General features: G+C 41.0%; 1 protein-coding gene across 6 annotated transcripts; it reads left to right on the top strand.

The window, feature by feature from the left end:
* Positions 1-122: 122 nt before the first annotated feature.
* On the top strand, positions 123-17,873 carry BROX (BRO1 domain and CAAX motif containing). Of its 6 annotated transcripts, none has more exons than XM_075042583.1 (13): positions 123-236; positions 2,080-2,207; positions 3,003-3,109; positions 4,639-4,735; positions 6,059-6,154; positions 6,784-6,856; positions 7,218-7,323; positions 7,870-7,959; positions 8,751-8,836; positions 10,149-10,230; positions 11,275-11,425; positions 12,868-13,027; positions 13,526-17,873. In XM_075042583.1, exons 2-13 carry the CDS (start codon positions 2,107-2,109, stop codon positions 13,610-13,612), a joined length of 1,236 nt encoding a protein of 411 aa, XP_074898684.1. In that variant the 5' UTR covers positions 123-236; positions 2,080-2,106; the 3' UTR covers positions 13,613-17,873. The 6 variants fall into 6 exon arrangements, with proteins under 6 accessions (XP_074898684.1, XP_074898687.1, XP_074898688.1 ...); XM_075042581.1 differs by lacking the exon at positions 123-236 and adding an exon at positions 691-994; XM_075042582.1 differs by lacking the exon at positions 123-236 and adding an exon at positions 691-994 and having other exon boundaries at positions 2,055-2,207.
* Positions 17,874-21,976: the final 4,103 nt, after the last annotated feature.

The raw sequence follows: 21,976 nt of genomic DNA, 5'->3' as shown, positions 1-21,976 counted from the left end.
GCGCCATCGCTACCGAGGCGGAGGCACCCGCCCGCGGCTCGGGGAAGGGGGGGGGGGGGGGAAACGGCGACTTCCGCCTCGGTATGTGTCATGGCGGCGGTCACGTGGCTCCTGAGGGAGCCCGCCCTCCCAGCTGGGTCCCGGCGGTGTCCAGGCGCGGACCGCTTCTCCCCTCCCCTCTTCTCCGCTCCAGCTCCCGGCCGTGCCGCCGCGGGAGGACCCCCCCCCGCCGCTAGGTAAGCAGCGGTGCCCCTGTGCAGCGCCGCAGGCGGGTCACCCGTCCGGGAGGGTCGGTGTCGGTGCCGCCGCTGGGCCGCGGGCCGCCGTCCCCTCCTCCCGCTCCCGCCTCTGTTTGTGGCGTCGAGGGGTCCCTACCGGCGGAGGGCTGCGGGGCCTGGCCGTGCCTCCGTCGGCTGTCCCGGGGGGAGACCCCAGCTGCGGGGCTAGCGCTGGCGGCACCCGGCGAGGAGGAGGAGGCGGGGGGGGGGGGGAAATATAACCGGTGGGAGCGATGCGGTCGGCCCGCCTTACCGCGCGGCACGACGTCATCGGCTCTCCTCTGGCGCTGCCTGCGGCGGCGGGTGTGTGACGTAGCGCCGGGAGCCGGGGCAGGGCCGGGCGGAAGTGGCGGCGGGCCGTTCCCGGCAGGGTCCCGGCGCCTGTGAGGGCCGCCTGTGCCTGACTCGCTGGTGGCGGCGGGGCTCGGGGAGCCGGGCGGCACCGCAGCTACCGCTGTGAAAGGGGCCGCGGGGCGGGCGTCCGTCCGTCCGTCGGTGCGTGCCGCCGAGCCCGAGGCGGGCTTTGGCCAAGCGGCGACGCGGGCCTGAGGCGGTCGGCAGCGGGCAGGCTCCCGCCGAGCAAACCGCCCTGTGCTCTGTCGGGTGCGGGGGGTAGAGGCGGTTTGGACGCGGAAGATCCCTTGTGAAGTGCCGGCCAAACCGTCCCCTGGCTTGGGAGAGGCTGAGCCGTGCGACGGCACCTGAGCGCCGCGCAGGTGGGTGAAGATGTCGTGATAGGTGATGTCGTGATAGGTGCTGACGGTGAGCAAGTCACCTCCTCCGTCGGGAAGACCCGGACGGTGGTAGGGGGTCGCTGCTTGTCAGATCTTCCTTGTTTTTTTCAGCGAAGCTGCAAAGTGTTTTATAATGATGAACTTGGAGATCGAAAAAGGCTGATGGAGGTCTTGGGGGGGGCGGGGGGTGTCTCCAGTCCGACGTCCTGCTTGGAGCAGGGTCAGCTCTGAGGTCAGACCGGGGGGCTCAGGGCTTTATCCCGTGAGGCCTTGAAAGCCTTTAAGGGTGGAGACCACACAAGCTCTTTGGGCAACTGGTTCCTCGGTTCCACCGTCCTCACGGTGAAGAAGTTTTTCCTTTTTCTCCAGTACAGACTTCCCTTGTTTCAGCGTGTACCCATTATGTTTCGTTCTCCTGCCGTGCACACTGTTGAAAGCTCATTGGGATGCTCGTGTTATATATGTTTGCTGAAGTTGAGATGAAAGAAAAAAGATAGTCTGTTTTAGCTGTACTGTACCAAACTTCGATGTCTGTTACATGTATGTAACTACATCCATGTTTTCAGCAAGGGTTACTAGGTAATTGCAGTTACATCTATATCAACAGTGCCACAATAGAAGCTACTAGTAGGTTGACTAGGCACAATGTAATGACCTCAGTGAATTGAGATATACCTGTAAATTACACAGGAAATATTCAGCCTTATGCAGGAGGTAACCACTGTGGGTTTTTTTTGAGTAAGACCGTATGCAGTAGTATAGAGCAAAGTAGGTTATAGCTTTTTGCCCAACTTAAAATAGTTGCCTCAGAAAGCATATGTATTTCAAGAGAGTAAAATTGTCAAACTAAGCACGTGGATGAGGAAGACAAGGCAATGGAAGCTTAGTGTTTCAAATGGAAAAAAAGAATTCTAATTTCTTCTGTGTAATTATATACAACTTTGTAAAGTAATTTCTTTCCTAATTGTTCACATTTGGAATATATTTTTGTGAGCTGAGGAGCATGACATATATAGCATCACAATTGTACCTGTTCTTGCAGCTATTCATTTCTTTGCACACCTTAGATTTGGCGTAAACACTACAGAAAGAAAATGACCCACTGGTTTCATCGCAACCCTTTGAAGGCTACAGCTCCCGTTTCATTTAATTTTTATGGGGTAGCTACCACTCCAGCTGCAACAAAGGTTTGCAAGTAAGTGTACTGGTGATTAACTTCACTCTGTCTCTCACGGTTTGGAGGACATCCTTAAAAGTAATGGTTACTCTTCAATTTTTGTGCTGAACATGACTAGAAAAGTGTAGGCTGGGAGACAATAAGACAGTGATAACACTGAACATTTAGTTACAAAGAATGAATTATCCAGTTTTCAAGTCTCTGAGTGTATAGCAAGGCCTTTTATAATAATGCAGAGGCAAAAGACTAAACATTTCATTGTCTTTCTGATGACTGTGCATTCTTCTGCAAAAGATTACTGAAAGTAATTTCCATAAGTGAATAAGGCATGGATGTTCTATTGTAGATAGGAATATAATGAAAAGAGATCTCAGCTCGTTTTGCAGATCTATTCTTCTCTCTTCATATGCTGATGCCATTCAAATGTTGAAGAATGTTCCTGCTTATTACTTCCCTTCCCTCCCCCTGCACCCAGCCTCTTGGTAGAGAAAGGCATAGTTATTTTAGTTTGTGTTAGAACAAGAGATTGATAATGAGTACTGATTATCCATTCTTGTCTGTCCAAAATGGATTGTGCTTTAAACTAAAGAGTCAATCATATGTATCCAGAGGAGAGAGGAAGATTTTTCTGTATTTATTGGCATTTTCCTCATAAAGTACTTTTCCTTGCCTTCAGATAGCTAAATTGAATGCTTAGCTCCACTTTCTTAGCCAAAAGAGTGGTGGTATACATGTGTGGGTATTTTCTTAATAGTATAGTTTTGGGGAGAACTTCTTAGGTTTATTTTTTCTTTTTTTTCCCCCTCCATACAGTGATTTGAGGTTATCTCGAACACGACTGTTGGAGCTGTTTACGGACTCAAGTTGTAATCCAGAAATGATGAAGAATGCAACTGACTTGTACTTCTCACTCTTGCAAGGTAGGAACGTGTATTAACAATACTGCTAATACATCAAGAGGCATGTAATTTGAGTTTTAATGACACTTCTCAGAATGTGTATTGTGCTAATCTTATGTAAAGAAGCTTTGCACTTTTCAGGAAAGAGTATCTTCGTGGGTTCTATGCTTGCTACCAGTCATGGGTACTCGCCAGGCCCTTTCTGCAAGTTTCAGTGTCCTTTGTGACCCTGCTAGTACTAAGTGTTGGCAGACCTGTCCTCTTGCTTTTAACCTCATTCTGCTTCCTGCTGGAGGAGAGAATGTTTCTTTGTCTCTTAGATTGTGGTGAATTGCTCCTTAAGTATAAATTGAGTCTATTAATTAGTTGATAGGAGCCGCTCTTTGGTGTAAGCTTCTGGTTTGTCTGATGCTAGATAATAGACTTGTTGCAAGCTTACACTTCTGCTGCTGCTTGTCTTAGGTGTATATATAGGTGCTCGTTAGCATAGTATCTGCATTTTCAGTAGCTGGTCACCTATGATGATGCATTCCCTTGCAGCCTTCTTCCTGCCAATATTTTGATAACTCCCTCTTACCAGTCAAGTGCTCAGACAAGTTTCTTAGGACTGAGTTTTCAGGAATCATCTGAGTATGATCTTTCAGTCTGTGGGAAGTGAAGCAGCTCAAGTTGGTTTAGTTCCCTCAGTCCCTGGGAGGGTGTAAGCTAATGTGCCATTCTAGATAAAGGTAAGATAACAGTCCATGTTGCTCTAAACAAGATTTGGAGAGTTTCTTCAGGAAAGCATCATGCTTGGTCACTAAAAACTTCAGCATGTGAAAGGAACAAGTATTTTCTGTCTTTGTAAACACATGACAGCACCTAGAGCTGTAGCTCCAATAGTTGCTGTCGCAAGTCTTGAGTTCTTGAAGTCTGTAAGACCTGATCAGACCAAGACCCATCTTACTACTCCCTGAAAAATTCCTTGGGCCTGCATATACTAGGATGTGAACATCCAATAGCATGAGCTTCATCCCATGGACTGCTGCTTTCTGGGCTGCTGGACATAAAGAACCCATTTCCTGTAGCCCTGGAGACAAAAGAGATCATGACTAGGTGAGTCCATGCTTATAAGCCCTTTTCCCTCTCCCTGGTGACCAGGCAGCTTTTCCTGGTATTTCTTGATCACCACTATGGTGGCAGGGCAGTCACTCAATCACCTCGAGCAGCCTCAGCCATCCTGTACCTGGGTCAGTCCAACTCCCAACTAGTCACCATATGGGACATGCAGACATCTGCTAGGTTTTCCTTGAGCAATCAAGACTCACAGGGTTGACTTGGTAACCTGCTGGGCAAGGAGTTTCTTGTAGTAGCCACTATGGTTTTTTGCGCATCTTGTTCTCAAGATATTGAGAAATAAAAGCCTCAGGAAGTAACACAGGTTTTTGAGTGTTACAGCAAGAAACATTCCTTTATTCTATGTCTGTGTTCTCATTGATCCCCATTCCTTCATTACTTGTTTCTGTTTCTTACTTTGAGATTGCCTTTCGGTACATTTTCTTATTCTATAGGTTTTATCCTTTCACTGGATGACTCTTCCCAAGAATGCAAGTTGAGATATATTCAGAATTTCAAGTGGACAGACACATTACAAGGACAAGTTCCAAGGTACGTATGCCTTTATGATTACAGGGTTATGCAGCTGTTTTCTTCTGGTCTGTTACGTGTATGTACGTGTGCCAGCACAGGTGTGAAGCAAAACTTAGAAGTGTAGCAAAATGTTGAAGACAAAGTAGTTTCCAAAAACTTGTTGCTTTGCATTTTTGATAATTGCAGTACTGTATTAAGTGTTCTGAAGCATGTGTTGCCTTTATGTGAAGGCAGGTGATAATGGTAGAAGGATCCATTGTGTCTTAGTTATCTACAGACTCTATCTACAGTTGTCTAGAGCAGTACAAAGAAGAACTTTGAGAGTATTGGTGAATTGAATATTATAACATAGATTACTACAGTTTAAAACTTTTTAATTTGGCCCTATTGCCTGACCAGTATCTTCTGCATTTTTTTGAAATACAAATGTTGCTGAAGATCTGATTTTGTTCTTGTCCTCTGAAGCTCCTAGTACATGTACTCCTGGTACAAACAAACAGAGCTTCTGTTTTAAGTAGGAATATAGATCTGTAACCTTCTGGATTATTCAGTTGTCTCTTGCTATTGTGTCGTATAACCACGCTTACAAATTTGTCAAGCTTCATCTAGAAGTGACTTGATTTCCTCGAAGCTTTTATTCCCCTTGGAAGACAATCTGTTGATTAGGACTCTTTTCCAATTTTTTCACGGTCATACGCACTTGTACTTGTGCCAACATTATTCTTCCCACTCCCACACCTTTCTTTTTAAAGTTCCTAAGCTATACTGAGCTTGTGATTGCAAATTCACTCTTTTCAAAGACAGTGTTTTTAGCTTCTGAAATTTCCTGCTATTTGCACATGCCATTTGACGGCAGTTACATAAATACTTGCAATAACATTCATTTGAGGGAGATGTAATAGACTCTGACTTATTAACTTAGCAGCTACAACTTTAAAGTAGGCATTCCAGAGCAAGGCTTTCCACAAAATGTGCAATTTTAAAAAAAAAAAAAAAAAAAAAAAAAAAGGAAAAATGTCAGCCACACCCAAAGCTAAACAAATCTCAAGTTACTGTTTTAAAATAAAAGTTCCCAAATGGGAAGGGTAGGCATCTGAATGTGGGAAATTATTCCCTTTAAGAGCTCATAATTATAAGTAAAAATTGAAGTCCCTTTTAGGCAGTTCAGCAAGTAAGAGGTTCTGAATCGGAAATTGTTGACTTAAATGAAAAATATTTTATGGAGAGAAATGTTGACTTATGCTATGTGAACTATCAGCAGACAGAGCTTGTCAGAACAAAATGGAAAGCATTAAATTATTTGGGGGTTTGTTTGGGGGGGTTTTGTCTGTCTGTCTTTAGTGCCCAGCAGGATGCAGTGTTTGAACTGGTTTCCATGGGATTTAATGTAGCTCTGTGGTACACAAAATACGCATCAAGACTCGCTGGAAAAGAAGAGTAAGTGTTTTTCTTTTCTTAGGAATCCATTGCAGCAATATTCCACAAAAAAAATAAGCAGGTTCTGAGTTTTGACTGCTGTAGTTTATGTCCAGCTAAGACTAGGAGTTCAAGGAGGCAGTTGGCCTTCATTCAAGTGCTGTAATGTCCAAGTGCACTTCACTCCCTTCCTGCATCTGTGAACAAAGTGTACTAGTAACATGTGACTGTGGTATAGAGAAAGTGTCAATTGTGAATAAACCTTTCATCAGTCCTGCTCTAAATGAGCAGGTACAAAACCGAGATTCTCAAAATCACAGCTCTGCTGACTTTTAGCCCTAGAGATTTCTGAAGCTTTGACTTTTAACACTGATGTTAACATTTCTTTTTTTCAAGTGAATTCTATTTGATTATTTAATGATTGGACACTGTAAGAAATTTCTTTACCATGAGGGTAGCACAGCAGTGGGACAAGTTACTTAGAGAATTAGTGGACTCCCCATTCCTGAAGGATTCAAGATTCATCTAGACAAAGCCATAACTGACCCGATCTACTGTTGTCAGTAGTCCTGCTCCAGAGCAGAAGGTGGGGCTAAATGACACCTAGTCCTTCCTAACTAAAATTTCATTGATTCATCCTCTATTCTTAGTATAACAGAAGATGAAGCAAAAGACGTTCACAGAAGTCTGAAGATAGCAGCTGGGATTTTTAAACACTTAAAGGTAGAAAAACTGTCTTTGCTGTCTGTTCTTTAAGTCATCTCCAAGTACTTGACTTTTTGTCTTAGAAAAGCCTTTGCTTTTCCGACGAGGTTACGGAATAAACAAATACTTCGGACTATCTGAATGATACAGGAAGAAGAAGAGTATTAGTATGTTGTGCTACCACTCAATTGCTGCTGCTCTTTCCCAGTGGCAGTGGAAGAGTAATCCGTTTGTCTGCCCAGTAGCACATGCAAGAGTGCAGCAAGCCATCTTGGGACCTTCACTCATTGTCCCATCCATTTAGGAATAAGGGACTTGTTTTGCATGGGCAGCAGTGGTATTAAGCCTAAACTAACTTTGAGACTTGCTTTGTACTTAGGAGAGTCACATTCCAAAATTGATTACACCTGTAGAAAAGGGAAGAGATTTAGAAGCTCGACTTATAGACTCTTACATCATACAGTGCCAAGCTGAAGCTCAAGAAGGTATCTTCAAATATATGTTTGTTGGGGATGGGAAATGACAGTCTTTGTGGGTTACTTTGATGTCTTATGAAGTCTGCTTAGCAGCAATGCCATTTTTTTTCTTCTCCTGAAGTACTGTGCGTTAGTGGGATGGGTTGATTTTAAAGAAACTTAAGTTACAATTACAGGAGGAAAGTGCCAAAAACCAGTCTGATATTGCAAATGTAACCACTTTGGAAGAACTTGTGTGTGACATTCCTCCTCTCTTCTTTTTTCCTTTCATGCAGTCACTTCACCACTATGCTTGCCTAACATAAATTCCCAGTTCCTTTAAAATATTTACAGTTTCTGTTTACAGCTAGTCTTCAGAATAACCTTCCTTCAGCTTTCCTCTTAATTTGGAATCATTCTATCCAAGAAACAATCTGTCTTTATTCTGCAGTTTGCTGGACTGCACAATACTTGTTTTCTGCTCTTGCAGGGGTTTTAAAATGCTAAATGCCTCTGCTGATTTGATGTGACATTTTCAATTAAACTTTAATACTGTGGTGTGGAATTTTTTTTCAGTGACGATTGCTCGGGCTATTGAGCTGAAACACAATCCAGGACTAATAGCTGCCCTTGCTTATGAAACAGCTAACTTTTACCAAAAAGCTGGTAAGTGTCTTGTTTTGTATCCTTAGTGACCTGGTTTATGCATTCTTGCCAGCAGACGTACTTCACCTGCCCGTCAATTGTGATATTAACGTTGTTTCCCAGTGGATATGCTTTGTATATTTAGCTTCTATTTAGCGCATTAAGGCTTCAGTTATCAGCGTAACAAATATATTTTGATAAGGCCTTTTGTTTTTGTGGGAATCTTTTTCTGTAGCTAATGGTAGGAAATATTAGTGAGGGGAGACAGAAGATGGAGTAATGTCTTGAGAATATCTAATAGCAGCAAACAAATGGCTTGATGTAGATGGAGTGTTTCAGCTGCCTTTGGGCAGTAGATTATGATGCAGACGGTAAAGCATGTAGCGGATGAGTAAGCTGATCAGTGGTCTTACTGAGGGAAGTGGGAAAAGTGCCAAAATATGGGAGTCAGTGTAAGAGATGGAATATTGTAACATACGTAGGCTTTATACATTGCTACTTGAAATTAAACTAGGAACAAGCTTTGAAATGCTGCCTAAAGAAACTTTGGAGAAAAATACTTCCAAACTTAGTGGACAGCAGTTTCAGGGATTCTAGGGGTAACTGCATGATAACTCAATAAACTGCATATTTTTTGGTTTTTTTCTCATAGTTTCTCTGTGCCTTTGCAGAAGTAATTTATGTCACTTGTTTCTGGCTACTTTATAGTTAAAATCTATTGCTAAGTTTAAGAATTCTGGTCTTTTGAGTGTGTGTGGCATTTTTCTCTTTGGATAGGTCATAAAGAATAACTTTACATAATGTGTTCATAGATCAAACATTATCCACTTTGGATCCAACCTATGCAGGTAAATGGAGGAAGTACTTAAACTTGAAGACCTGTTTCTATATGGCCTATGTAAGTACTTCAGTTGACAGCAGTCACAGTTTTTAATGTTGTCTAAGGGCTGGATAGGGAATGGGGGCTAAGTATTGCCTTGACTTTCTTTCCGTGCTGTGAAGAGAGACTGTGCAGTGTCTGGCATTTCAAGTGTTTTTGTTGAGCCACGTGAAATTACTGCAGCGTGGAATTTATTGTGATCACGTATTGTTAAGTGAAGCAATTCAGGTTGAGCATAATACTTGTCTTCCATTATCTGCATCACAATCTGATTCTAGGCATAATTCAGACCTGATCATCTTTTTGAAGGCCCTGAATGAAACTGCATCAAGTAATGTTAGGTACCATTCCGAGTGCTGTCCCTTTTTGTGTGACTCTCTTAGCAAGTGCAGTGGTGCTCTTGGGATCATCAGCTGCTCAGGTTGCTGTTTATTTCTTGTAGCCTGCCACAGCCTGTAATCTGGCTCTTTCATACTGTAAAAAAGGCCCAAACTAAGCAGTTAACACAATTGTCTTTCTCTTATGTTAAACTTGTAGCTAAAAGCTGCATACCTTATTAGCAAGTTTGAGAGGTGAGGTAGGGTCAGAGCTGTGGTACTTTTTTTTTAATTTGTGTAATATGGGCCATGGTAGATTTAGGTAACACTTGCTATACCGTGAGAACAGACATTAAAGGAAGGTATGCAAGGTAGGCATTAGTTCATGGGATTGTTCCTTTACCTATGGTATTTGGTATTTAAACTCAACAACCTCTGATAATAGAAAAGAGGCAATTCAGTTCTCACTGGAATACAGTATTATCTTCAGGCATAAGTGTGAAAGAATGGGACCTTTTGGGGTGGAAAAGTTATTTGTACTATGGCAAAATATCTCAAGCAGCAGAACACCTCATCTCTTCTGGATTCAGTGACATTTGTTGCAGATTTGGTTTTTAAGTGTTCAAGTAGTTTTAGTTTTTAGAGTATTTGCTTTGTAAACTTGACTGGGGTTCATCCTCTTTCTGTGGTGGGGCTTAATGCTGCACATTGATACAGAGAGAGAGAGGTTTGAACTAAACTATATACTAGTGCTTTTGGTAAAACAGCCTTCATGAAGCTCAAAGTTACTCTTGGCTAGACTTGAGACAGCTTGCTTTGTACGTACCTCATGCTGTTTATGTTGAACTGCATTATTCAGTGAATGCTGCTTTGACTTGCATTCCCAAATTGTCAGCTATCTGCAAGGAATGGAAGCTTGAAAGAGACACAATTCTGATGTAAGGAAGAGAAGTAGTGAATTGGTGCAGGAAGTGCCCAATGATGTTGGTAATGATTTTGTCCTCTCCCATTAGGCATACTGTTACCATGGTCAAACTTTACTGGCAAGTGATAAATGTGGGGAAGCAATCAGGTCTCTGCAGGAATCAGAAAAATGTAAGTGTGATTGAGACTGGATTACAGGGTCTGATGATGACATGCCTGTTTTATTTTGCTGTATTGTGTTTACTTGGTCTCCCATAAACTTAAGATTTTATCTGTCACCTGATGAAAACCCAGCATACTTTTGATTAGAGACAGTAGATTCTTTTTTTGTATTGCCAAAGACTGTCTTTCATAACAGTGCTGCAGAAAATTTCATCTTCAATTCTCAGCCTGTTAAAGACTGGCTTTGAACTGCAATACGGTGTAAAAATCAATTGTCTGGTCATCACGCTTTCTCGTCTGTATGTTAAGTAACCACAGCCTTTTCTGCTTTGGAGGTTGTTCTGTCTTACATTAAATAGTAAATCTAGACTATGTTTGTTTTTAAACAGGTTTCAGTAACTTACTTTCTTTCTGTTCATTTGAAAGGTAGCTTAAGGGAAGTTTGCAGTAGTTCAGGGTCTTCTGGCTATCCTTCTTTCTTCAAAGCTATTGCTACCCCAGTGGCCTGCACTGCATAACTTTACCACAACGTATAAAAAATGCTCAAATCATCAAATTGGAAGCTTTTAATATTAATTTTAAAAATAAATGAATTTATTAAGAGCAAACTAAGTTGGATTACTTGCAGTAGAACAAATACTGTGGTTTTTACTGTGCCTGCTCTTCAGAGAAGAGTGCTTCTTTTCCCATTCCATATTAAGTATTGTTTGTTTTGGGGCATCAACTGTGCATGGACAACTTCATACTCTCTCTTTTTCTCAACTATGTGGCACAGTTCTTGGGCTTATTGTTACATTTTGCCTCACACACAAGAATGCTTTCCTGTGTCTTCCTACCCAAAAAGCTATCTTTTTTTTTTTTCCTCTTCCTAGTTTCTTTTTGGATGCAGTAAATCTTGACTGGAAGTGCTGCCTTTGAGCTAGTTTATTTTTGTTTCTAAGAAGCAAGAAGCCTGAATGGATTCTGGTATCTCTTAATACTGAAGCACTGTAGATCAGAACCATGATGTAATAGTCACATAAATGATTTTTATTGCGTTTCTTTCTTGCAAAGTTTTTGCCAAGGCTGAAGCATTGTGCAAAGAATATGGAGAAACCAAAGGGCCCGGGACTACTGCCAAACCTTCTGGACATCTCTTCTTTAGGAAATTAGGAAGTTTGATTAAGAACACACTAGAAAAATGCCAGAGAGAGAATGGATTCATGTAAGTAATTCGTGGTTGGTGCAGTACTCTGTATGAACTGTTATTACCTCATTTGCCTTTATTTCAAGATGGGATGGTAAATTTTACTCTCCAGTTCTTAAATTCCTTTAGGGCATGGCATGTAACTTAAATTTGCAATTCTGTAATTTTCTCTTAGCACAGACCCATAGCGAATCTGCTATCACCCTGTCTGTGTTCTGTGCCAATTCAGCAGGGTAGGTTGGACTGACATGCTGGAGAGGTTAAGCAGTTTTCTTCCTACATTCCTCAGCCACTTTGTTTCTTTTCCTTCTGTGCCAGAGAAAGTCCTGCAGAGGTTGCTGTGTTATTCTAATGCTCTCTTCCTGGCTGCTGGGATCTAGTAGGCAGAAGAGGACAGAGGGGAAATGGAGAAGACTGGTAGCTGATTCTGCATTGCTAGCAGGGAAGTCAAGACACAGTCATACCTTCAGTGAAGAATATGCTTAGGGTGCTAGGAGCTTTACCAGTCTAAGTATAATTAATATTGTGAATAGGGCTTTCTGTTAGTTAATACCCCTTCCAGAAAGAGTTTGGGAGCAGTTTAAAATAGCAAGATTAGTTTGGCTTTAGAATTCTTTTGCTCATTTCTTTCTCACCTCCCCTCCTCTTACAATTTACTATTCCATAATAGGTTTGTTATTTCCCTTTTTTATGATATTTGAAGACCTGCATAATAGGGGAATTGACAAAACAAAAAGGACTGTCAAGTACATCAAGTTGAACTGCAAATAGGAGAAGAAATTCTCTACTCTGCTTTGGTTCCAAAAACCGTTGTCATAGCTTAGAACAACAGCATACAGGAGATTTCAACAAATTCATGTCCCTCTAGAAACAAAATGTGAAAGAGAAACCAGATAACCAGTGACTGTTTTGGGAGATGTGCCTCCTGCAGAGCTCTGCTGCGGCACAGGAAATAAGGTAGCGTGTGTCAGTATTTGTCAGTTTTCAGCTCTTGTTGGTTTGCCAAGGGTAGTTTTATACCCTCATTCAGGCTTTGTGTTGTAGCAAGTCTTTGTGGGTGTTGCAGTGTTGTTGGTATTATGCACTGTGGCACATTAAGACTGATTTAGGAAAAGAACTGTCCTCTTCACCTTTCTTGGGAAGTATTTTAAATCCTCATTTGGATTTTGAAGGTCTTTTTGGACAAAAGGTGCTCTTCTCATTGAAGCGCTGGGAATAACGGTTATCAAGTAGGAAAAAACCCACATAGCTGTTAGGGAATGAACAATACCAAGAAGGAATTGCTTTTTTTCTTGTGAATCTTGCTGACAGAATGCATGTTGGACAGTGCCTTAATGAAATGGAAGAGAGCAGCACTGATTGCCACTGTAAAAACCCAGATTGTTTTTCTTTAGAATTGCAAACAAGACTTGCAGAGATAGTGCCGTGTGTTTTAAATACATTGCTATATTCTGTTACAGCTATTTTCAAAAGGTGCCAGCAGAGGCTCCCCAGCTGGAACTGAAAGCAAACTATGGCTTAGTAGAGCCTGTTCCTTTTGAATTTCCTGCCTTGAACGCACACTGGACTCCTGAAACACTTGCAGCATTTGATCTCACCAAGAGGCCAAAGGATGACACTGTAAGCTGATCTTACATACTGTTCTTTCCCATTATCTTTATTCTATGTATAATACAGTTACTATTATGCTCTTCTGGAATGTTCCTCAGCTCAATGCAAGATGTAGACACGAGGCTACTGCCCGAGCTCACATTTCCGCTCTGCCAAGAGGCAAGTCAGTTAACCTCTCTGCCACACTGTCAGCATCTGGAAATTAGGAGTAATTATTTTCTAAGTCCTGAATAGAAGGAAATTCTTTAATGTGTATTAGATGCTGAAATGTTACAGGATTGAATGCGATAGAAAGATTGTTTTTTTAGGAAAGGATTCGTTTAAGGATGCTGAAATAGAGAATATTTGGGGTTTTCTCCCCTTGCTTGAGGCTTGCTCAAAGACTTCAGCCTTGAAAAGAGAGGGGACTATTAGATTAGAGTATGTAAAGCTAGCTGTGCATAAACACTGTGCAGACACAGTGGTTTGTATGTGTGGTATTTAGGGTTTTTTTCTTCTTGTTTGCAGGCTAAACCAAAACCAGATGAAGAAGTAAAACCTCTGAAGGAACCAGATATAAAGCCTCAAAAAGACACTGGATGCCAGATTTCTTAAGTGCCATAAGTGCTTTGAATTCACTTTGAAACTGTATTAATTGGACTCCGGGGCTTTAGTTCTGATCTCCCTTTTTCTGATTCTTCTTTTTTAATTTAGAAGACTAATTTAATTTACTTTTGTTAATATGTGTTTATCTTGAGAATGTGGTGGATTTCTAAGAGTTTATTTATATCTGACTTATTTTTGGTTTTAGTGGGATATTATAGAATGAGTGGGCTTAAGTGTTCCTATTGTGCCTCTAGAGAGTTTCCTTTTGTGGGTTTAGTTTCTACCCACAAATAGCAAAGGAAGTATCGTGACTGTAACACTTGAGGATTTTTCCATTAAATTATACACTATATAATGTCAAATTCTGCAAACAGAAGTTTGCATGAACATTACATCTATTCAGGTTATATCATTCAGGCCTAACACCCTGTCATGTTCGATTCACTTAATCGTAGTGAGCGAAGAAAATCTGGGTTTGGTGTGTAACACTCCTGTGGTATTTCACAGAACTTGGAAAACCTTAAGTTCAGCATAACTAGAGCACAATTTATATTCTTCTGAAACGATTAGCTTCTGTTCTTTCCTCTATAGATTAGGGCTCTTGTATGAAAATTTGTACAGTGAGGTACTTTAGCTTGCCTGTCCTTAAATTAAAATCCTTTAATATCAAAGTATACATGAAAGTGATGCAGCAAGTAATATGAAAGTGCTTAAAAGTAATGCATCACAGTGTCATTCATTCAGAGTTTTTGAACCTTGAAAGATTTGGTGAGTTTGAAAGCTGCAGACAGTTAAAATCTCCTGGCAGTAGAATTCATGAAGTTGTCAGGCATAAGGTAATGGAATTGTAACTAGGATGCTGTGTTTCCATCTGGGTAGTGTCTACAAGAAACTGTTAGGAGAACAGGGAGGAAAGATGAGCTGAAGAGCTGATGGCAGAACTGGGAAACCAAGTTCTAGGTTTCCTTTATGCCATATGTAAACAGTGCTATTTCTCAGCTTTTGCAGTATTGTACTGAAATCAGCTCCTTATGAAGAGAACTTGCCAAAAGCCAAGCCCAGTCAAAACTGAGAAAGTATTTTGTAGAACGTACTTCTTCCATTTCTGCCTACTGTGGAAAATGTGATAACATTGCTGAGCATTGCTGAGCACTGCAAAACACCCATGTCAACAAAACCATAGCTTTCTGATTTGCTGCAAATGCAAAAGAATATGATGCATGTGTTGAAGTGAGGGCCTTGCAATCTCTGGGTACCAGTTGCTGCACTTCACTTTACCTGAGAAAAAAACAAACAGCCTGAAAACATTCCCGTTTCAACAAAACATGATGGCATATGCACTTATCATGATGTATACTGTAAACACATTCCTCACTTTGTACTGTTTGAATTGGTTCATCTTCTGCTGTGGTGTAATTCAGTGTTTCTGTTTGAAATCTTTCATGGGACTTAATAGGAAACTCAAGACTCTTCCTGAGATACTGGATCAAACTACAGAATTCACTGCTGCAAAAGGCAAAGAGGGTCTTCATGCTAGCTGTCATGGGTGAATCAAATGCGGAACTCATTGCTTCCAGTGATGGATTTTTCTTTCAGTGAGTTCTGCACACAAAAATAAGTGTAAAGGCAGCTGAATTGCTTTGGAAGATATTTCTGTTCTGCAAGGGCTTAGGTGGGTAGAGGATAATGAGTATCAAGAAGAATTTGTATCTAAAATTGGTCTATTTCTTTTGATGCTGCACAGGGGCCTGGGGTATGTTTTATGAAGAATTACTCAGATCTGTTCATAACTTGATCAACTGACTTTTTAGACTTCTTGCATTAAGACCAGCTTAGGTTTTGCCAGAATGGAGTGTTGAGCTACTTTGCTTATACAGATTTTAATTCTAAAATTTTACTACAGCTGTAGTCACCTACATTTGCATAGCCTGCCCTCTTTAAGGATCAAGATGCAGTTAACTCAGTTTCATAATCATGATTTTTTAGTTACTCATCTTTTTTCAGATGCCTATGTGTGTTAATACATACACGTCTCAACCTAATTAATTTTTCTTCCTATGCAGACTAGATTCCATTTTCCCTTGTCCCCTCATTTTCCCTTCCATCTGCTACACGCTGTGGCACAAACATACCCTTGTTTGCTAATGCACGTGTAGGTCCTGGGACTCATTTCCAATGAGGCTTTTGCCCATGGGTGTATTTCAGTATACAAATATCTTAAAATAAAATGAACAGATCATGACTAAATCATTCCCAAACAACCTCTTAGGAAAGATTATTTTATGGACTTGCAATTCTTTGGACGCTTTCTCAGACCAAGTGGTTTGTTTGAATCAAGTTCACTGTAAATAGTTTGGGGCATAACCAAGTGGATTGTGTCAGATTACGACATTACTTAAGTCTAGCTGTGTAACCTTTTATGCCATAGCTGTTTCAGTAAATATGATGTAGTAGTTTAAAAATAGACTAATGGAAAAAACTAATTCACTTAACATGTGTTGCTTTTCAAGACAAACTTTGTTTACTTGTAGCTAAAAGCCTATGGCAAACATTGGATAGTTTTGCCGAAAAATAAGAAACTGGAGACTGTTTAGTTTGCAAGGTATGGAGAGCTATGAGTCAGAGCAGTTTTCTCTTTTGGTTTTATTGGGTAGTAGCAAGAATTATTGTAAATAATACATAGATTAACTGTCCAATATGCTTAAGAATATGGGTGAATTGACGGAGTTTCAGTTAATCTGTAAACCTAGCAGCCACATTCCTTCTGTTATGATTTCCTTTAGTAATTTTTAAGACTGAGGTATTTTGAGTGATGACTTTTTAATACTCTAATGCGGCAAGAGCCTGTTTTTGTGGCCTCTCTCTGGTTTTAGAGGCTCTCATGGCTAAACCTGCAAATCTTGTTGGTGTAAATAGTCTTTAAAAATTTGTCCCTAGTCTGAACTAGGACAAAACTGCAGCTAAATAAAACATGGAGTGCTGGGCTCTCTATTTTGTGCTTTTAAAAATGCAGTGATTGTCTTTAATCTACTATAAAACAAACCATTAAGCTCTTTGTAAGATTCCTATTTAAATACCGTCCTCCATGTATTTAAATACACTTCTCCATGTTTCATGTTCCTGGGTTTACAGTAGTTAACTTCCATCCAGCATGTGACACTTCTACAACTGAGGGACTAAATTTGGCCCTTGAATGCTGATGTGTGCCTCCCACTGGATTCGGTAGAGGAGTTTTGCCTGTCAGCCTAAGGATGACTTTTGGTCACTTAAATGTCCAGCATGGATATGTGGTGCATCTGTAATGATGGTAGTGGTTCATACTATAAGCAAGAAAACAGATCCCTGTATCTGTGTAGAATATAGCCAACCTTGCACTTTAGAAATTTCCTATCTTGCAATTTCGGTACAAGATGGTTGTAAATATTCCTTCCTGTCATTTTAATTTTGTTGCACTGATTTCAGTACTGTGCTATTGGTAAGATTTTTATGGGAAACATTACTAAAATGTATTTTTAATTGTCTGTGTATAAAACAAACTCATGAAGCATATCTCTAGTATTGGGGGAACATGAGAGGAGGCAGCAGTTCATCTGCCTTCCATGTCAATTCAGAGAAATGAAAAGTTTCTGCCTTTTGGCTGAGGGATGATACATTTCATACCATCCCTGTGTCTAGTAGCTAAACTGAAGTTCCAGCATTAACATAAAGCCTGTTCATGCCTAATAATTATCCCTGAAAAAAAAAATCTGTCTCTAAAGATCATGCCAAATTATCATAGCAGCATAAGCTGCCTTTTTTTTTTTTTTTTTTCTTTTTCCTTTTGTTCCCGAGCTGGCCCAGTTGAGTGAGGAATAAAGTACAGTGAGGATGGCTGGCGTGGAAAAGCCCTTGCAGTGGGTACCTGTCTCCAGATTTTGAGTGCAGTATAAAGGCCTTTCCACAATGATCATTGGTTTTGCTCAGATCTTTCCCCACTGGTGATGCTCTCAAATTCAGCAAATGTCACATGGTAACTGAGGGGGCCCTTGATTAACTTTTTCTGTAGGAAGGCCTACTTCCTTTGGTGTTGGTGCCTTCACAGATTACAACCTTCTTGAAGCCACACTGTACTCTGAATAATCAAACTTCAATGGAATCAACTCTGATAAGATCGACCGAGCAGCCTTATTTTGTGAAGTCAGTCACCATGCAATCTTAAGCTTCATAGTTTGAAAATTTGTATATAACCCATGAGTTTCAGAATACCATTTAAAATAAAAAAATCTTAATGTACCAGTTTTTGTTTCATCATTTAAAATTTTAACTATAGTAGCAAGAAAAAGGGTCTATTCTGAATGTTACTTTCTCCAATTTAATGCAAATGTAATAATTATAGAGAATACTTTATTCTTGCAGTATGCCCAAAGGAGGACTTAAATGAGCAAGATACCTAGGTGAATTGGGTGCATATAGAAGTAGTAGCTACACTGAAGCACTTAGTCATGGGGTAGGAAGAGAGGAGATGGAATTTCCAAACTTGTGTTAAAAAAAAAAAAAAAGTAATTCAGTATGATTTTGTATGCCCATACAAAATCCTAGTGCTTGCAAAGGTCTGTGACATTGTAAGGTATTCTATATACTATGTGAAGGGCTTATTTTGGAGGTGCAGATTGCTGGCCACTTCTCTACGTTGCCAACAGGTGGCAAGTAGATTTGTAGGAAATGTGTTTTTTCATTTTCAGAGGCATGGCTGGCTCTTTCAGTTTTTAGTGTAAATACACACTAATGCCTTTTAGCCTCTCAGGCTTTAGCACAGTTTCTAGAAGAAAAAAAATAGTCCCTATCAGACTCTGATGTCTATTTCCTTCTGAAATAAATCTTTTTCCCTCAACAAGGTACACTGAAAAAACCTACAGAAAAGGTGTTTTCATTCATGCATGTTGTGACTTCAGTAAAAGTATCTGTAACTGATTCTATAATATTTTTTCTCCTTCCTAGTGATTTAAAAGATTTCAACTTCTATGTAGTCCTTAGAGAATAAGAATTGTTTGGCTGTCTAAAAGTATCTTCTACTTAATTTTGATAATATGTTATTAGTGTAATATCATGTTATTAGTATTAATTTAGTGTTACAGGAATGCGAAGACTGAACTGTTTTGAGTGTAGCATTGGGAATTTGACAATGTCCTGGATATCAACTTTAAGACAAACCTTCCTGCCCAATTTAGAAACTAAAATTTTTCTACTTTACAGGGTTGTTTTTTTGTCTGACATCAGATTCATCCATTCAACCAGGGAGCCAACCAAACAGGTTGTTAGATTTGGAGAATGTTTTTAATTTTAGCATGTAGCTGCTGGACTGGATTTTTGTTTTCCTTTCTTCCATAAAGTAATCTTTTCAGTAGCAGTCTCTGCTAAAACAGATTAACTCTGAAATGGATTTCCAAGTCACAGAAAGTTGCTGGTTTGTGCTGGGAACTCCTGAAGACCCACAATTTCCCTCATGTTGGTTTGAAAACAGCTGATGAGTTGCTTGAAACACTTTTCTTCAGACTTCAGAAAGCTGAGCAGTTCCTTGAATGTGAAAGGCCTACCTGTCTAACTGTGTCTTTTTCTAGTGCCTTTCAGGCTGCTTTTCATGGCTTCACTTCTAAGTGACAGGGAAAAAAACCAGATTTCCATGCTTTATTGCTTTCCTTATTTTCTTGCACATTTGAGTAAGAAGTGAAATAACCACCAATGATGCTTATAGCTAACATCATTGGAATAAAATGGATGAGTGGACAGTTCAAACCATAAAACTGCCTTTTCAAATTATATATAGATATCTACACATTGCTGGCTTGTTTGTATTTGGAAATTTTCTGTTGAAACCATAACAGACAGAGATTTGGCTTTATGAAAGTGAAAACTGAGATTCTCATGGACACCTGAATAGCAAGTCCTGTACTCATTTGTTTTCAACAGCTTTGGAAAATGCAAGGCTCAATGTTGTTATCCTGGGCTGGATGTTGTAGGAAAACTCCGCAGGATTTTTTTCTCTGAACTGTGACTTCAGATCAGATGGAAGCTGATGGGAAGCCTAAATAAATAATTTCTCTTGCTTTTGTGACTAGCACATTCATGTCATCTGGGCTGATGATTTTGCTCAGATTTCTAACTAGATCACAAATATTATACCACAGTACTTTTTCCTGAGATTGATGCAGGTTGGCATTGTTGCACTTCTGTGTTTGTGTGTGGTGTGGGAACTCCTCTGACAGCACAGACTTTCTTTCTTAAATTATTTGCCTTTTTAAAAACACCAAAACTTACAGTTTTCCCCTAGTTTTCACAGGCAGCTGGTGTATAATTTCAATACAAAAGAGATTCTCTCTTGTGCACTTCTACTTTCCACTACATCAGACATGTCTAGTAGTTAGCATTTTAGAAAAGTCAGATTTAAGATTTCTGTCAGTGAAGAAACAGCTTGAAGAAGCACAGGGATATCAAATGTGGTCTCCTGTTGGTTGCTTAATAAGCAGGTAATGTAGAGGCACAGTTGTGAAGTGCGCGGTAGCTCTGACGTTCAGATGAAGACAAGCAGTGGAATGGCTGTTTATTGCTGCTGCAGCACGCAGGATCTTCAGGCAACTGAATTCCAGTTAGGGCAGAGCTACTGGTGTACTGGCAGAGGCCAAAGCAGTTCAGTGGGATTGACTGGCAGAGACTCGCTGCTGCTGGGGGTGACCTGAGGAGTGTCGGGAGCTTGAGAGATGTGCCTGTGCTTTTGAGAGCTATGGAAATGGTGTCCTTGTAGCGGAGTCAGCCTGGAAGGGTTGGCTCTGCTTGTCTTCTGCTGTGGTGGGGAACATCTGCGTACCGTCAGTTGGCTTACATCGAAAGCCTGAACCATTTGGGTAAGAAGCTATCATTCCGGTCTGTGTTTCTGTAGCATTTATCATGATCTGACTGCAGTCCAGTCTGGGAGATCTCATGCGGAGAAGCTCATTTTGAGTAGGTAGTGAGTTACTTATTATACCATTTTTGTGTCGATATATAAGCGGGCACAGGACATCAGTTCCCAGAATAGTTGTTGCTGACTCCTGTTTTCCTGGAAGGTCAGTTCATGATCACAGTTTCTTTGTCCTGCACCCATCAGGGTTTCTTCTGTGCAGCCAACTACTCCCCATCACAGAGGTTTCCGCTGAGCTTATCAGGGATGTCTCAGAACTCCAGCTAAGGAGATTCCCTTCTTTCTCAGTGTGTTTACCGGGTCACCTTTGCAGTGTCCCCTGTTAATCTTTAAGTTCCTCTCACAAAATAGGGTTTCAGTTCCCCTGATCACCCTGAGTCCTTATCTGCATATTCAAATTCCTGTTTCCTGATCCTTGAAAGCCAGACTTATGTCTAATACTTTAGATGAAGCCTCACTAGCACAGCGTGTGAAGTCTTCCCTATCTGAACCAGACATGCATCTCCTGGTGTCTCCAAGAATCATGTTTATCTGTCAGACCCACGTGGCAATCTCTAATAATTTTGCTTCGTGCCTCCAATCTTTCTGTCTGTCTTTCCCAAAGAATAACTCACCTTCAGCTTACTGTGTCAATTTTGATAGCCCCGAGATGGAAGATTGCATTTGCTTTGTTGAATTGCTGTAAAATCTTAAGGTCAGGTACCTTCTCCTCAGTGGCACCTGGATTCTCCTCTTTGCTGACAGTACTTCCCAATTTTTGCCCTCAGCAAGTTAGTCAATACCTCCCTCCCCCAAAAAATATAACACAGTGCATAACAGCACCAGAACAAGAGCACTCTTGAATTTATAAAAAAATTCCTGCAGTACTGTAGTGAAATTATGGACACTAAGGGTCAGCAGAGCTTGTTATTTTCCTGCAGTTTTGTGGTTTCTGGTCAACAGCATGAAGTCGGTACAGGCAGCAGGCCCTCTAGACAGGCTGCACAACGCAAGCGGTATGCACCCAGGAGTGGTATTGCAGCTTTAAAATGGGAAGAGGCATCACAAGTTACATCTTTTACATCAGGTTACACCAAAAAGGACATCTTTGTAATTACTTATGTGGTGACATCCAGGCGCCCATGCGTGCTCTGTGACCAGGTGAGCGGCTGCCCTTCCGTAAAGGTGACTGCCAAGGCCATGGAGCAGGGGCACCGTCAAACTCCGACAATCTCTTGCCTTGTGTCCCAGCAGCCGCTCTGTCCCAGGGCCTGGCAGCCTCTTCCAGGCATCTGCCCTTTGGGAAGAAAGTGGTGTCATGCTGCGTACGCCTGTGTAGGGTTTCCATCAGGTCGTGTACTGCATTTACGTGGCGTGGATTTAGTAGCGGGGGAAACTGCAGGGGTGGCTTCTGTGAGAAGACACCAGAAGCTGCCCCCATGTCGGACAGAGCCCGTTCC

This window comes from Buteo buteo, chromosome 12, assembly GCF_964188355.1.
Source record: "Buteo buteo chromosome 12, bButBut1.hap1.1, whole genome shotgun sequence".
Taxonomy (NCBI): domain Eukaryota; kingdom Metazoa; phylum Chordata; class Aves; order Accipitriformes; family Accipitridae; genus Buteo; species Buteo buteo.
The sequence above is the reverse complement of the archived record's forward strand: the minus strand, read 5'-3'. Positions and strand labels throughout refer to the sequence as shown.

What these genes read in the sequence shown, in the direction of transcription:
- BROX (XM_075042583.1), top strand. Translation starts at nt 2,107, where the DNA reads ATGACCCACTGGTTTCATCGCAACCCTTTGAAGGCTACAGCTCCCGTT. An exon ending in TTACAAGGACAAGTTCCAAG is followed by an intron (nt 4,736 to 6,058) that starts GTACGTATGCCT and finishes GTCTGTCTTTAG; the next exon opens with TGCCCAGCAGGATGCAGTGT. An exon ending in AGAGGCCAAAGGATGACACT is followed by an intron (nt 13,028 to 13,525) that starts GTAAGCTGATCT and finishes TCTTGTTTGCAG; the next exon opens with GCTAAACCAAAACCAGATGA.